Source organism: Prinia subflava, chromosome 5 (assembly GCF_021018805.1).
Source record: "Prinia subflava isolate CZ2003 ecotype Zambia chromosome 5, Cam_Psub_1.2, whole genome shotgun sequence".
Classification (NCBI taxonomy): Eukaryota; Metazoa; Chordata; class Aves; order Passeriformes; family Cisticolidae; genus Prinia; species Prinia subflava.
In genome coordinates, this window is record NC_086251.1 from 7,166,845 (window position 1) to 7,181,491 (window position 14,647).

The 14,647-nt window shown below is 43.2% G+C and overlaps 1 protein-coding gene across 1 annotated transcript in view; it reads left to right on the top strand.

Moving 5' to 3' along the window:
• Window positions 1–14,647, top strand: part of DKK3 (dickkopf WNT signaling pathway inhibitor 3) — a 115,976-nt gene that overhangs the window by 90,378 nt on the left and 10,951 nt on the right. The window contains exons 3-4 of the mRNA XM_063397922.1: window positions 1,214–1,351; window positions 1,852–1,935. Of these exons, the coding sequence (XP_063253992.1) occupies window positions 1,214–1,351; window positions 1,852–1,935 (222 nt within the window). The remainder of the gene's footprint in view (window positions 1–1,213; window positions 1,352–1,851; window positions 1,936–14,647) is intronic.

Genomic DNA, 14,647 nt, shown 5'->3' on the forward strand with positions numbered 1-14,647 from the left:
GGTATCCCAAACCAGGATCCGCGGCTGGAAATGCGTGGAGAAGCAGCTTGCTTGTGATGTAATTGGGTGCCTTGATCTGAAATCGCTGTCCCAGAGGTGCACAGGACCCTTTTCAAAGCCAGGAACTGCGACCAGACCCAAAGCCGCTGTCTCATACGGCTGTCAAACACCTTGTCCTTGCATTCTCCTTTCTCGTGTGCTTTTTATTTCCCTCCCTGTTAGGAATCCTCCTTTTTCAAGTTCTCTTTTCCTCTCGTCCAAAAGTACTTAGTCTACAAAAACCTTTCACTGACAACCTCCCGGAGGAACAGACCTAGGTCTGCTATATTTAGGTGATTTCTGAACTTTGTCTGTCATCTGGACGGTTGCTGGAATCTGCCTCTGTTATCCACTGTATTTAGGCTGCAAACACATTGAGACAAACCATTCTGTACAATGCAGCCAAGATGCTGAAGGATGGAATCAGAATTTCTGCCTGTTTTACTCTACAGTCAGTTCTGGATTGAGGAACGGTCTGTGTGCAGCATAAAGTGGGAATTGCTTGAGCAGAGTCTTAGGAGGTAAATGGTTTGTGCTTAGAAAGATTTGCAGCTGTTATTTAAAATAAACAGACTCACCAAAAGGAGGGATTTTGTCCTGGGAAAAATCCTGTTGTTCATCCTGGTGGAACTCGTGGCCTCCTAGCTCTGTTACGGTGGTTGCAAATAAAAGGACATGATTTATTCTTTTGTGTTTACAAGAGTCACACCCTTCTTCATCCCACAAAGTAGGAACTGAAATAGAGAATTAAATTCTGGATATCTGCACCCTCACCTATAGGGCTGCTTGTGTTGACGTCAAGGGGCTTTTGTTTCTCTCTCTTGCCAGAATATTTTCTCTTCTTTGTCGGAATGGAAAGCCTGCCTGAAGTTTCCAGCGGTTTTCTGTGAAGAGCAGAGCGCTGGGCTCTCGACTGACACCAGCCTGGGCAGATACCAGATTGCCAGTGGCCTGCAGCCTTTTTTTCCCTCACAGGGACTGACTTTGGCCTCACCAGCCCAGAGCCCAAGGGTTTAGCTCAGCCCTGTTTTTCTGGCCCACAAGGAGAGCTGGAGCAGGCAGCGTCTGTCACTGGGGCCTGCACAAGAAGCATAGCTGGGTCTCTTTTGTGACATTTTTGCTAATTTTCAGTTGTTTGGTTTAGTTTTTATTTATTTTATTTTTAATTTGGCAGATGGAAGCTGAAGAGGAAGGGGCAAAAAAGCTGTCAGAAGTCAGCTTTGAAGACTTACCTCCCAACTACCATAACGAGTCCAACACGGAAACCAGAGTGGGCAACAGAACTGTTCAGACTCATCAAGAAATTGATAAGGTATGAGAAAACTCGTATATGGTGAGCTTTCCATTCTTACACACCTTTTCTTCAAAAAGAAAAAAGTCAGTTTTACATGTTTATTCAAAAAATGATTTGGAGTGTAATTTTTCATGATGATGATTTGGGGTTTGATTGTATCTTCTGTGCTTGACTAGTCACGGTGTTAAGGACAGCTGCCATGAAAGGTTAGTGTGAAATTATAATTTATTTTGATAAAAAGGGCCTGCTAAAAATAGGACACAGCTACAGCTATTACATGAGGAATGAAACCCAACCATCTCCTGCTCAGTTTGCTTCTCTACAGTGTCATTTTAAATAGACAAGGAGGTAGCTCTGTCATCCACCTTCCCCCTCAGATTAGGGTTTATTAAGAGTGACAGCAAAATGGGAAAAAAGGAGGGGGTAGAAGTGGGTTAATTATTGCAGGATGTAGGACTGAGAATAACAAAGGACTAATAAAAGCTGTAGTTTGATGTTTGGTTCTTTTCCTGTATCAGGTTACAGATAACAAAACGGGATCAACAGTTTTTTCTGAGACAGTTATTACATCCATAAGAGATGGGGAAAACAAAAGGAATCATGTAAGTGAGCACTTTCCTTTCCTTTTAAAAATCAAACAAATACTTTGGGTTCCTTGTTCAGGAGACTGTGACAGAGTTCACCTGACAAAATTTTGCAGTGTTTTGAAACATACAAAACCATTGGGTAAGCAGTCAAAAATATTTGTGTTTTTTAAATAGTTTAACTTAGGAATATTATGACTTGGAAACAGAGTTTCAGTGCTGTTGTTAATTGATATGTTTGAATATTCAATTTGTCTGTCAAATGTAAATATTAAATACCAAAGATATTTACACAGCCCTTTCCAGTGAGTGTGGATAAATCCTCAGTATAACAGTGACCTTGTCTTGCATTTAAAAAAAAATGCTCTATAGATTTTAGCAGTTGAAAATAACCTGAAATCATTTATTTATAAGGAATCTTTGGAACAACATATGGCTCTATTTGCTTTTCAGCCTAACACAGCGATGAACAACTGGCTATGAAATGTCACTTTGAGGAGAAGGGAGAGAGGTGGGACAATAAATCCCCCTCCCCTCAAAATATGGTTGATTAAGGACTCTCAAAGGAGTTCAAAAGATCAGAGGAGTTTTAAAAGAAAAAAAATACTTAAAATACTATTCTTTACCCGAGTCTTGCCAGCACAGGTACATTTGGTAAACATCAGTAGTCGCATGAGAAATTCAGCACATACCACTACTTTAAAAAATTGGGTTTTCTTTGGTTCTAGTCTTACCAAAGTGGATTTTTTTCTGTGCTCTCACTAAGACTGGGCTTGCCAGGCTTCCTCTGATAGCTGGCTTCATCTGACTAATAGGTTGTGGTTTGATTTACTTCAACATGCTCTGGCTTTTTTTTTTACCTCCAGTTCTTTCACAAAAGCAGCTCTGTAACTATTTTATAAATACAATTATGGAAATTATTTTATAAATATAATTATGGAAACATTATGTCAGTAGTTCCGATTTTTAATGGTCACAGAACCCGAAATTAGTGCCTCTTTTGTAAAGTTTTCCCTCTTGCAGCTCAGGTTTTTCTACTGCAATTTAAGTTTGGAAATGGCAAGTAGCAAAATATAGCACACACAAGCAACTGTACTTTTTTTTTTTTTTTTTTTACTATTTGGCAAAGGTTGTAGCTTAAGTGAAAACTCAAGGTATAAAATAAATTGTAACTATTCTAAACTACAGCTGATTCTATACCAAGTGTTAACATCCTACACAGTGCTTTTTAATAATGATGTTATGTGGAATGAACACAATGCAAATGGGTTTTTTTCCAAGCAAATGTGATCATCCTCTTCAAACCCAGTGTACAAAGACAAACTTCATAACCTTCTTAGCACTGCAACAGTGGTGTTTCATAATGTATTTGGCTTGCCTGTGGTGTCCAACCACTCTTCACAGCTGTAAAAATTATTTCTGAATTAACTTTCTCCAGAGTTCATACAAAGTTCCTCGTCAGCTTCATATATCAAGCTGCAGCTGCATTTTCCATATGGGAAGTTTGCCTCACTGACCAAGCCAGTGCTGCATCCAGAGCTCTCACGCTGCTCCTGGTGCTCCAGCTGAAGGATTTGAGAGATTTTTGCCAGGTTTTGTGGTGGCAGCCCTGGTGCAGCCCTGAAGAAAGAGCAGCCAGAGCTGATCCCGTCAGCTCCTCGTCCCTTAAACCCCACACCCCCTGCAGCAGCTGCTGCCACAGAGCTGCAGTTCTCAGTGCCCATTTCCCCCCTCACACTCATCCTGAGCTTTCAGCATGCCCACGGTACAAATGTGGGGTTTTTATCTTCTTTTCCTGTCAGAGCTGGGATTAAATGAGAGACGGATTTTCGTGTTCGGACTCAGATGTTTATTAATTCTCATCTGTAGTGCAGTCTCACGAGTTGTGAGTTCTAGCTAACAAAGTAGAAAATGGCTCTGTCTCTATCTCTTTACAAGGTCTTTTAAGCACTAATTGTCCAATTAAGAAATTGCACCTAAACTACTTTTAACCCAATAACCAACCACTCATGGCCCACAATGCAGATTTTTCCACCCAATTACAAAATACCACCCAAACCCATGAAGAAGGTGAAAAAGAAAGACTTAGCCTATGCCCTAAATCCTCCATGTTGCTTTATATATATATTACTATATTCTGAAACCTTAACTCTTAAGTTTTCCACCACATGATATTACACACTTCTATTCAAACTACACACCCATAATCCCAGTTCTGTTATTTAATTTTGGGAGCCTTCTCCACAGCCTCAGGTCAAATGCAGTGTTTTCTTGGGGGTCAGTGCCTGTCAGCACAGAAAGCCTAAAATTCTCATTGCCCAGGGTTCCAACCTTATTTAGAGGTTGCCAGCTTAGAGGAAAAGCAGCCTCCAGATGTACTTGGTCTTTGTTTAAGGAGAGCATGAAATTAATGTGACTGAGAGATGCCTAACAGGAGCACATCTGAGAATGCTGCAAACTTTACACATTAAGGAGGGGTATGAATCACTTCTGCTGTTAGAAGGGTGAAGAAATGTTGTAGGAGTAATGCAATTAAGAACTGGAAGATTTGGGTTACAGCAAGGAAAAAGGTGGTGCTGTGGAGAGATCTGTAAAGTAGAAGAAAAATTTTGTCCAAATTAAAAGTTGCTGTTGCTTCGATCTGCAAACTTAAAGTACAAATATTGGGAAATGAGTTGCAGAAAGCTTTGCACTGGGCCCTTAGGTCATTTTTATGTGCACAGATTTTCATACCTGAAGTTTTGTGTGACACTGTGACGTGTCCCTGTCACTCTCCAGGCCACAGGCTTGACACACCAAGAGTGGAAGAGTGATTCCACAGGTTTCATAGGCTCAGTTTATAGGCTTACCTTATGAAAGTTAAGGATTCCCACAGCTTCTACACTTTAGGTACAAATTTGGGTGGTAAAAAGAAGAATTTTCCAAGCACCTTCACAGACCACCTGCTCTGAAATTTAAACTCTGTGTAATTTATTGCTGCAGTAATTTGTGATAACTGGATCCCTACACCTCCTCAGTTTGCATTTATTTTCTGTGCTGAGTTATAAGCCTCTGAAATCACTGAGAGCTTTTCATGTGACAGTTTTGGGCTTTGAGAGATGACACAAGAGCCTCACAAGGAGGCAAAGACGTGTCTGCATTGCAATAATAAATCACTTGTTGGCTGGAATGAGAAATCCAGCACTGGAGAAGCAGCTTTGTGAAGAGCAGGTTGTGCCTGCATTTTAGATCACAGTGCTTGTGCAGGTACCAACACACACACAAATAGTGCACGTAAATAAAAGTATATAAGCATGTACACGTGCATAAAGTGCAGATATTACAGAAACACGAGGGGAAATCCCCCCCCACACAGACTTTTCCTTCCAGACTGTTTCTCCCTGGCTCTGCATCCCAGCAGCATTCTCCTCAGGCTGCTCTCTGTTGCTGGTGGCCCCTGTGGCAGTGCTTTTGTGGCTGTGGGTGTTTGGAGTCCCCGGGAGGGGAGCTGGGCTCGTCGCCACGTCAGCCCAGTTCCTCGGAGGTGCTGCATTGCTGGGAGGCCCCGAGCACATTCCAGGCTCACACTCACTTTCTCAGATGTCACTGAGGGCTGGCAGTCACCCCCATCGATGTCAGGCTTCAGTCCAGCAGTCTTGTGTCTTTATAGAGGCCAAACACAGGCGAGAGGTAGCTGGATGGGCATGAAGCCTGTGGAGGGCTTGACATCCATTTGTTCCTGGGTTTAAGGCTCAAATGCTCTGTAGTTTCCTCCTCCAGGGAGCATTGGGTAGCTTGCAAATTAACAGAGTATTTTCAGTCAAAAGTTCAAGCACAGAGCACAGCAAAAGTAACAGCATTCCTCATTATCCTATGAAAATGAAAATCTTTTCTAGTTTCCTGGCTAGATCTGTTACAATTGTGATGCATTAGCCTAACCAAGGGAAAGCAAGGATGAAAAATAAAAGGAAGCAAAATCGGTACTGGTAAGGTTTGCTACAAAAAGATTAGTTGCATTTCTTCTCACTTCCATTCAGAGCAGTATTCTACTCTTTCTTCTATGATAAGCTCTCTCTTCTAATTCAAAGCTGGTGTACCTGAGCTTTCTTTCTTGTCTCTAGTAATAAGGTAAATAATTTTTAAAAAGCAATACCTCTTTCTAGCTAGGATTTTTTTTTTTTTTAAATTTTAATAGAGGTACATCTGTTAGCTTTCAATTCTCATTTCTGAAAGAGATTTTCAATGATGCTGGTGTCTAGGGAGAGCGAACCAGGGAACTGGAAGAACACAGTGCATTTCTCATTTCACTTTGCCACTGTGGAGCAGGTTCCTTTCTCTGCGTGCCCGTGGTGGCAGAGGCTGTTGAGGGCAGGGCTGTGCCTTCCCTCTGCTCACACAGCACAGGTCAAAGTGTCCCTGTGGGAGGTGTGGGTCTGTGCAGGGTGCTGGCTGCTCCTCCAGCAGCGTGGGAGTGCCTGTGTGCACACTTGTGCAGGGGACACACCTTCTGCAACCACTGCAGCTGCTCTCTGAGGGACTCCAGACACCAGCATGTCCTTAGGAGGACACCCTGCCATGCCCAGGCCTTCACTTCCATCATGAAGGCTCCCCCTGGAGCTCTGGGCAGGGAGGTGTTGGAAAGTTAAAACTTTAACTTTCATATTTTCAGATTCTATGCTGCCCAGGGGTGCCTCACATTAAATGCTGGTGAGCTCTTCACAGAGCAGGGAGACAAAACAAATCCTTTTCCTGCTGGAGACCAAGGACAACTTTCAGGCCCAAAAACACAAACAACAGTGGCTGAAGAAAGAAAACAAGAAGGATGGGACCTCACAACTTGAAGCTGTAATTGGATAATTAAACCCCAATATGCAAATAGAACAAAACTTATAAAAGTGTGAGACCTCATGACCAGTCATCCATTTTGTGACCATTCTTAGTCCACCTCGGGTGTAGGCCTGGTCAGGCTCTTATCCTGCCCAAGGAGTATCCTGGAGGCCTTTCAATAAGTCCCTACTTTATTCTCTAGCTCTGCCCAGTCTCTGTTCCAGGCCAGCCCTCCCAAGGCAGCAGTGTCACTGTGGAACAGCCTTTACAGGCTGGCCTGGCAGGTCCTGGTTTCTCTGTACAGACAGAGCAGATGGCATCCTTTCTATAACAGCCTCATCTAAACCTTTTCTCAGCCTTTCTCCTTACTCTAGCAGTAAAGCAGTAAAAAGAAAGCAAACAGTTCCATTTCCCCCTTTTCTAGACAAAAACAGTGGTTTAAATGGTTAGACTGCAGCTCTCCAAGCTCCCATTTCTCTGCTGAGGTAACCACTTGGTTCCTGTAACCACTTAGTTCCTGTTTGTGATTTCACCAAACGTGTTCTCAGCCACATGGACCGGAGTTGCTCTCTTTGAGGCTCGTACTTCTCCAGGGAGAGGAGTTCCCACCAGTGCTCTATAGAAAGGAAGCTTTGGAAACTGAGAAGGAAGAATCAGTGGAACGGAAATTGCAATTTTTCTATCAGCAGCACTGCAGGAGAGGAGTCAGTGGCAGAAATTTGAAAATGCAGCATCTTGGTGTTGACTTCTGCTGCCTTGTGTCTCAGGGAGGACACTTGTTTTGGGCAGTCTTATATTTGGGTCCCATTCCTTTGTTGCTTTTTTCACAGAACTTTTATTCCCTGGTGACTTGCACTCATCAACCTTAAGCTATCAATAGACACAGTAAGTGCATTCCTGGGTTGAAATCCAGGTCTCTGTCTAGCCAAATATCACGTAATATCCAAATCTGGTAGGTTTTGTGTATTTAATAATTTAATTCTCTGTGTTCTAAGTTTGGTTTTCTGTTAGCTGTCCAGCCTGCTCTGCTCCATTAATCACTGGCCCAGTGCAGTTCTTTTCTGCACAACACCCACCCTTTAGGGAATCCTTGGTGGAGGAGCAGATAAGGCAAATTGTACTTGTTTTAGAGAGCCATGGCTCCTCAGACAGGCATGGTTGGACATCCATAACCAGTTCTTAATGCTTTTTGGGTTCCCTTTTTAGGTTTGGTGTTGGCAATGTAGAACACGAAGCTTTGGGGCAAGTGTGAACAGCTCATGAGGACAAGTGGCCTGTGTTTGTTAGAGCAGAAAATGATGTGGAGAAGGATGCAAAGGGAAAGAGGCTTAGCTAAAGATGAGAAGAATTGTTCAGCTGGCGTTCTGAGTTGCTTTTATTAATCTGGAGTGTTTTTAGACTGTGAATCTTGTTGTAGAGAAGGACTTATTCTTGTATGAAAGGTGTGATGGAGTGCGTGCATGTCTCTGAGACTTCATAGAGAACTCCATAAGCAGCAAATGCTCCTTAGTGATGCAAAAGCTATTAAGAGCTTTAATTTAGGTCATGGATGACAGGATGGCCTTATTGTCAGTCACAGTGGATCTAAACCCAGTGATTTTGACTGATGTTCACTGGCCTACAGCCGAAAAAAAAAAATCTGAATGTTGGCCCCAGTGAATGGCAAGACCTGCCAGAAGGAGTTTGAAACACAAGTGTCAGGTACAAGTGTCAGGTACAGTGATCCTGTACAAAGGAGCTTCTCTGAGGAGGAAGGTGGGAACCCCCTGACACACTCCTCAGGGTGCAGCTTTGTTTGCTAGGCTCAGTGCATCCTGGTTTCCTCTCTGTGGGCAGCTGTGGGAGCACACAGAGCAGCACGAGTGGGGGCACAGAGGGCTCAGAGCCCGGGTGCCTGTGTGACCCTGCAGGGCTGCAGTGGCCACACTCAGCACTGGGAGCAGCTGCCAGGCCTTGTCAGGGGCAGCACATACAAGGTGCCTTTTGCTCAGAGGTGAGGCAGGTGTTCTGGCTGAAAGCACACCCAGCCACGTCAGAGAACACAGATCAGTATCACTTTTTTTTTTTTTTCCTCCTCTTAAATGGTGGCTTAGCTTTCCAGGCAAGTAGACTGATGCAACAGCAAAAGGGTTACTCCTAATTAAAGGTATCAAATCCTGCTCTCGTTTGGATCAGTGGGAGCATGAAGCAGTTCAGATAACTTTAGCAAATTTGGTATTTGGTCAGTAATAGAAAGTACTTAAAGAGTGACTAGGATTCCTCTCATATTTCCTGTTAGTCTAGTTTAGTTTAACTTTTTTTTCTGCTGAGTCAGGGAAACAAAGCTATGTAATACTAACAGATATTCCAGAAGTCTTCATTAGCAATTCCAGTCAATGACTGTATTTAGAATTGTAGAGAAACTTGTCAGACCCTCACGTGCTGTAATGAGGTATTTCTATTCCAAAATATCCTATTTCAAAATTTCAAGATTTCAAAATTTTCAAAATTTCTATTCTAAGCCCTAAAGAAAAAGAATATTTTTATGAAGTTGGCTGAAGAGCCACCTCACCATTTTTATCTCTCTGGACTATTACCCTTTGAGCAGCTAAATACTGAAGAGAGAAAGCTTTCCTTGTGACAGATTTCTCCTCACCAGAACCGAGGTATGGCTGTGATACAGTGACAGTGCCTAGAACTGGTTCAATGTTCTGGGCATTGATGCCTTGGGAGGGCTGGCCTGGAACAGAGAATGGACAGAGCTAGAGAATAACGTAGGGATTTATTAAAAGGCCTTTAGGATACACCTTGGGCAGTACAAGAGTCTGGCCAAGGCCACACCCAAGGTGGACTAAGAATGGTCACGAAAATGGATGACTGGTCATGAGGTCTCACACTTTTATAAGTTTTGGTCCATTTGCATATTGGGGCTTAATTGTCCAATTACAGCTTGAGGTTATGAGTTCTCATCCTTCTTGTTTTCTCTCTTCAGTCCTCTGTTGTTTGTGCTTTTGGGCCTGAAAGTTGTCCTTGGTATGTAGCAGAAAAAGGATTTGTTTTGTCTCCCTACTCTGTGAAGAGCTCACCAGCACTTAGTGTGAGGCTCAGAACTGCACCCCTGGGCAGCACAGAATCTGAACAACATGAAAGCTAAAACTTAAGGCATCAGCAGGGTCAGTGAGAGCAGACTGGTAAACCAGAGAGTTCTCCTGAAGGGTACAAAACTCTCTTCACCAGTGTCCATGCACCACTTCTAAAGCTCTCAGATTCCTGTTGGTTGTGGGAATGAATCCTGCCTTGCCTGGAGCTTTCCAGTGCAGGGAGGAATGAGGCTTCCTGCTTCTCCCTTGTTTGCACGCTGCTTGCCAGGACTCTTGTGCCAGCAGAGGGAGGGAGCAGTGCAGGTCAGAGGGAGGGTGTTTGCCTTTCCCCTGGGTTTGGTTCAGTTTCCCCACTCATAACACACTGAGTTTGGGGATCCAGGGCTGTGTAAGTGTATTTTATAGATCACGTCCAAGCTGTAGGGAGATACAAAAACAAATCACCATGAGTGATTTTGCTTTCTGCCTCTCCTAGGTCAACCTGTTTATTCTACGAGAAATGTTTTGGGGTTTTCTTATCTTCTCTTTAAGGTAACATCCATTCAGGACAGTGAATCTTTTGTGTGGGCTGGTGGCAGTTTCGTGATCTGGTGACATCTGTTAAGAGATCATAGTATGGATTGTCTTTATTGAAGGTTCATCAGCAGTGTTCCTTTCCTCTTGCCATACACATGCAGCAAATTAATCATGAGAGAAAAGCTTTAAGGCAAATGAGAGTTTTTTTCCACTGGCTTTGATTACATGACTTAATTCATTGGCTCCAGCAGCTGTTTATTTGAGGTTTTAGCTGGAACCATGTTATCTAATTAAGCAGCAAGCCTTAGCTGGAAGGGTAACGACAGTAGCTAAGGCTTTAGGAAATAACAGGCTGCAGCACTGGATATATAGCAGAGATATTTTGTCTGTTTATCTTTTATTTGCCTCTGTTACAGTCTTGGAATGGTTGAGATAGGTACAGAGGATGCAGATAAACAGGTTAAAGCTGGTTACATCTGTGTTGTCACAGGTAAGGTGGCAGAATTTGCTGTGGCTGGGAGGTTGGTCCAATAATTGCATATATGATGAGCCTGAGTCTTATCTAACCTTTGCCTGGACTTGAGGAGGGTTAGATTCTACAAAATCTGTAGGATGATGCTGGTTTTATACCAGTGAGCAGGGGGAGAGAGAAGGAATGTGACTGGTGATTTCTCAGCCTTCTGTGCAGAGTCAGGAAGAGGTGTGAGATGGTGCCAGTCCAGCTCGATGGTGGTTTGCACTGTGACTGAGCTAAACCATGGAAATTGAAGGGAAGTGGTGAATTGAAGTTGTTTCTGTTTAGTTCTGTTCCATGGAAGGTTTGGAAAATGAAAAAAAAAAAAGGAAAGGAAAGGAAAGGAAAGGAAAGGAAAGGAAAGGAAAGGAAAGGAAAGGAAAGGAAAGGAAAGGAAAGGAAAGGAAAGGAAAGGAAAGGAAAGGAAAGGAAAGGAAAGGAAAGGAAAGGAAAGGAAAGGAAAGGAAAGGAAAGGAAAGGAAAGGAAAGGAAAGGAAAGGAAGAAAGGAAGGAAGAAAGAGAAAGAAGGCTCTGTAGAATGGTGTTTGAAATGGATTTCTGTGTCAGCAGAGTGAGTCTCAGCTTTGTCCTTCCTCCCACCTGATTCACAAAGAGCATTTTGGCTTCTTCTGGGCAGTGAGTGTCTGCCTGGCCTGCGAGGGGCTGAGTCACTGACAGCACTGAGGGACACCACACTGGGACTGCAGCAGCTGCCAGCTCGTGGTTCCACCTCTGCAGCTCACACAGAGAGCCCCCCTCAGCAGCCCTGCCTGTCCTGATCCTCACCTTCACAACAAGTGCCCCCCTCCCTTCCAGTCCGTGATGTATTGCAATACAGCAGGATTGTGCTGAAGGGACACGGGGTGGGGTGGGAATTCTGGGTCAGTTTACTCATTGTTCTGTCTGGAAATGACTCAGAGCCTGCTTGTGAGTTTATATCACATGAGGAATCCCTCAAACTTCTTCCTTCAGAAGGTCCAGGGGGGGCAGCAGTGTCTTAGGGCATGCAGAGAGTTTGACAATGCTGTCAGGCAAAGGGGAACCTTAGTGGTTTTCTCCTGGGTCCAGGATATCTCACAGCTGTCAGCAAGGGACAGTTTTGGTCCCCTGGTAGGTGTTTGTCTTGGACTTCATACATGCTGGAAATCTGCAATACATTCATATTCTCATGTCCCTTTTGGAAGGACAAAAAGAGTGTGCTGAAGACCCTTTTTCATTTCTTCCTCATTTGTATTTGTTTAGGAAATGGGATGAATATTCATGAGTAGTCATCATCTCATGGTGTTGATATCCTCTAGGCACATGATTTCAGATGGAAAATTAAATTAAGGGAATAATAAAATAAAAGAGGCTGTTTTGTAATCCCAACAAAAGCCCCAAATAGGAGGTCTTGACAAAGCTTCAAAGAGTCAACACCTATGACCCAAATGCCTAATCATCCTTAAGGAATCATCCTTAGGCAGACATGGATTTCATGTTGCCAAAATCCTTGAGTGCTGGAGATGATTTATTCCAGTGCTGTTGCTGTAATTCAAACCCCTTCTTCTTCTATCTTCAGCTCATGGAAAATAAACTATTCAATTTCTTCTACAGTAAAAGCAATCTCATACTGTCAACTCTGCCATGGGCAAAATCCATTGATCGTGGATCCTTACCAATGTACTTCTGTTCCAGTGTTATTATCTTTGGCTGGCACCTTAAACAGAATTAATAAGTCTGTTGAAACTGTAGACTACTTAAAAAAGTGTTTTATATCAGGACAAAGCCCATTAGATTCAGGGTTTGAAGTCAGTTCAGTGAGGGGTGGGTCACAGGTCAACATCTTACTCTCAGTGTGCTGCTCTTAATTTAGTGATGAAGATTAGCCAGCAGCCATTAAGTACAGAAATCTTATTTTCAAAGGCTTTTCTTTTCACCCAGCTGTTCCACATCCTGCTCTGCCTTGGTTTGCTTTTACAACTTTGCAGAACTGACATAGCTCAGTAGTGAATCACAGAAACCTCGTGGCTGCCAATTGACAAGAGCAACCTGCGGTAAAACTCTGCTCCCGGGGAGCATCACCCCCTCAGAGCTGTGTCTGTGTGTGATCCCTGCTGCTCACAGATCCTGCCACTTCAGAGCCTCGTGGCACTGCCCCACAGTGGCTCCACAACTGCTGCTGGAGCTCAGGATATTTGGAATAAAACCCAGGATCTCTCAGACCCACGAGTGTTTAGACACATCTCCTGGGTATAAAGACCAAAGAGTTGTTGTTCTCCCATCAACAGCTCTACAGGTAGATGCATTTCTCTGTTGGGACCATTAATTGCAAACCCATTAGGAAAACTTTGTTAATAAACATGCACCAGTATTTTGACCTTATATATATATAAAAATACACATAGACACAGTCCATTTCTCCTTTCCTACTTAGATAGCTCGTGGTTTCCAGACCAAGTTAATAACCTGTCAGATATATAATTCATGGGGGCTTTCTGCTAAATTAGAACAGTTCTTCTCATGTGCCCACTTTGACACCATTGCAAAATAGATTGGAAGGAGTACTTGGCACTGTTCCCTGCACAGGAGCATTTGCAGAAGCTGTAGTCCTGCCAGGATCAGGTTATTACTACTGAGTGAAAAAAAGAGTGAGGGAAGAAAATGAAGTGGCTTCTTCTGCAGAGTGACCTGCTATTAAATTATTACAAGGCATACAGAGAGATTTTGACCAAGAGTGAAAAGAGCATGATCTGAGAGAGCACCTAGGCACCATTTTTCTCATAATTCCGAGGCATTTGCCAGGAATTTTTTTGGTTTTGTTTCTTTGGGGTTTTTTGGGTGTAGTTTCTTCTTTCACTGGAGTCAGTTCCTTGAAGCCGTGGATGATATTTATTTATTTCCTCCTTTGACACTGAGCATTAACTGCATAAGGGTCTGATCAGTGACAGGATCACTGAGCAGGTGGTGTGGAAAGGGATGCAGTTCTTACACTGGTGCTGAGCAGTTCATTGGGGTCACAGCCTGCCTCAGCAATTCCCTTTTTGACAGCATGTTCAGGCTGACTTAGCTGTGTTGCTTTGGGTACCTAAAGCCAAGCTCAAGTGCCTTCGGGCCACCTTCAGTTATGTCATGTACACATCTTTTGCCTCCATTTATATTGTGTCGTGTGGAGAACCAGAAATGAAGTTTTTCCAAATAAAATGTTTCTGGGAAACGGGGGAAAAGGAATCAGACGCGATTAGCTCCGTGGAGAAGTTCAAGACGTAGCCAAGGGACTTGTGTTTTGTTGTTTATTAGTTTTGAGCTCAGCAGTCACATTCCTGTTGGACAGCCACCCAAGGAGCTGGCTCTCCCCACAGCACTGGGATGTGACCCCCAACACAGCCTGCAGCTCATGTCTGCTCTTTTTAGACATCTTTTTTTTTTTAGCAGAAGTTCCTAATTTTACGAGTGCTGTGTGCTTGGCAGGACAGCAGTGAGAGGTTTGTGCTGCTGGAAAGTATTACAGAGGTTTTGAGGTATTTCAGGGCAAGTTAATTCATATCTCATTAAAGACAAATGCATTATGTGCCCTGTCTAGACAACTGAGAGATTAGGGCCTGGAATGCTACTGCATTTCAAATTAAGGCAGTAGTTTCCATGAAACAATATTCCATTCTATGTAATTCTGCCTTTTTTAAAAATACATGTAGGATATAAAATAGGTTTTATGCTTCTTTTTTTTTTTTTCCTTACTACTCAGCAGTTTTTGCCATCTGCTGCAGAAATGGAGAGCAGCCCTGCGTGAAACAACTTGCAGAAATTGAAACAAAACCTGGAAGGGGATTTAACTCTC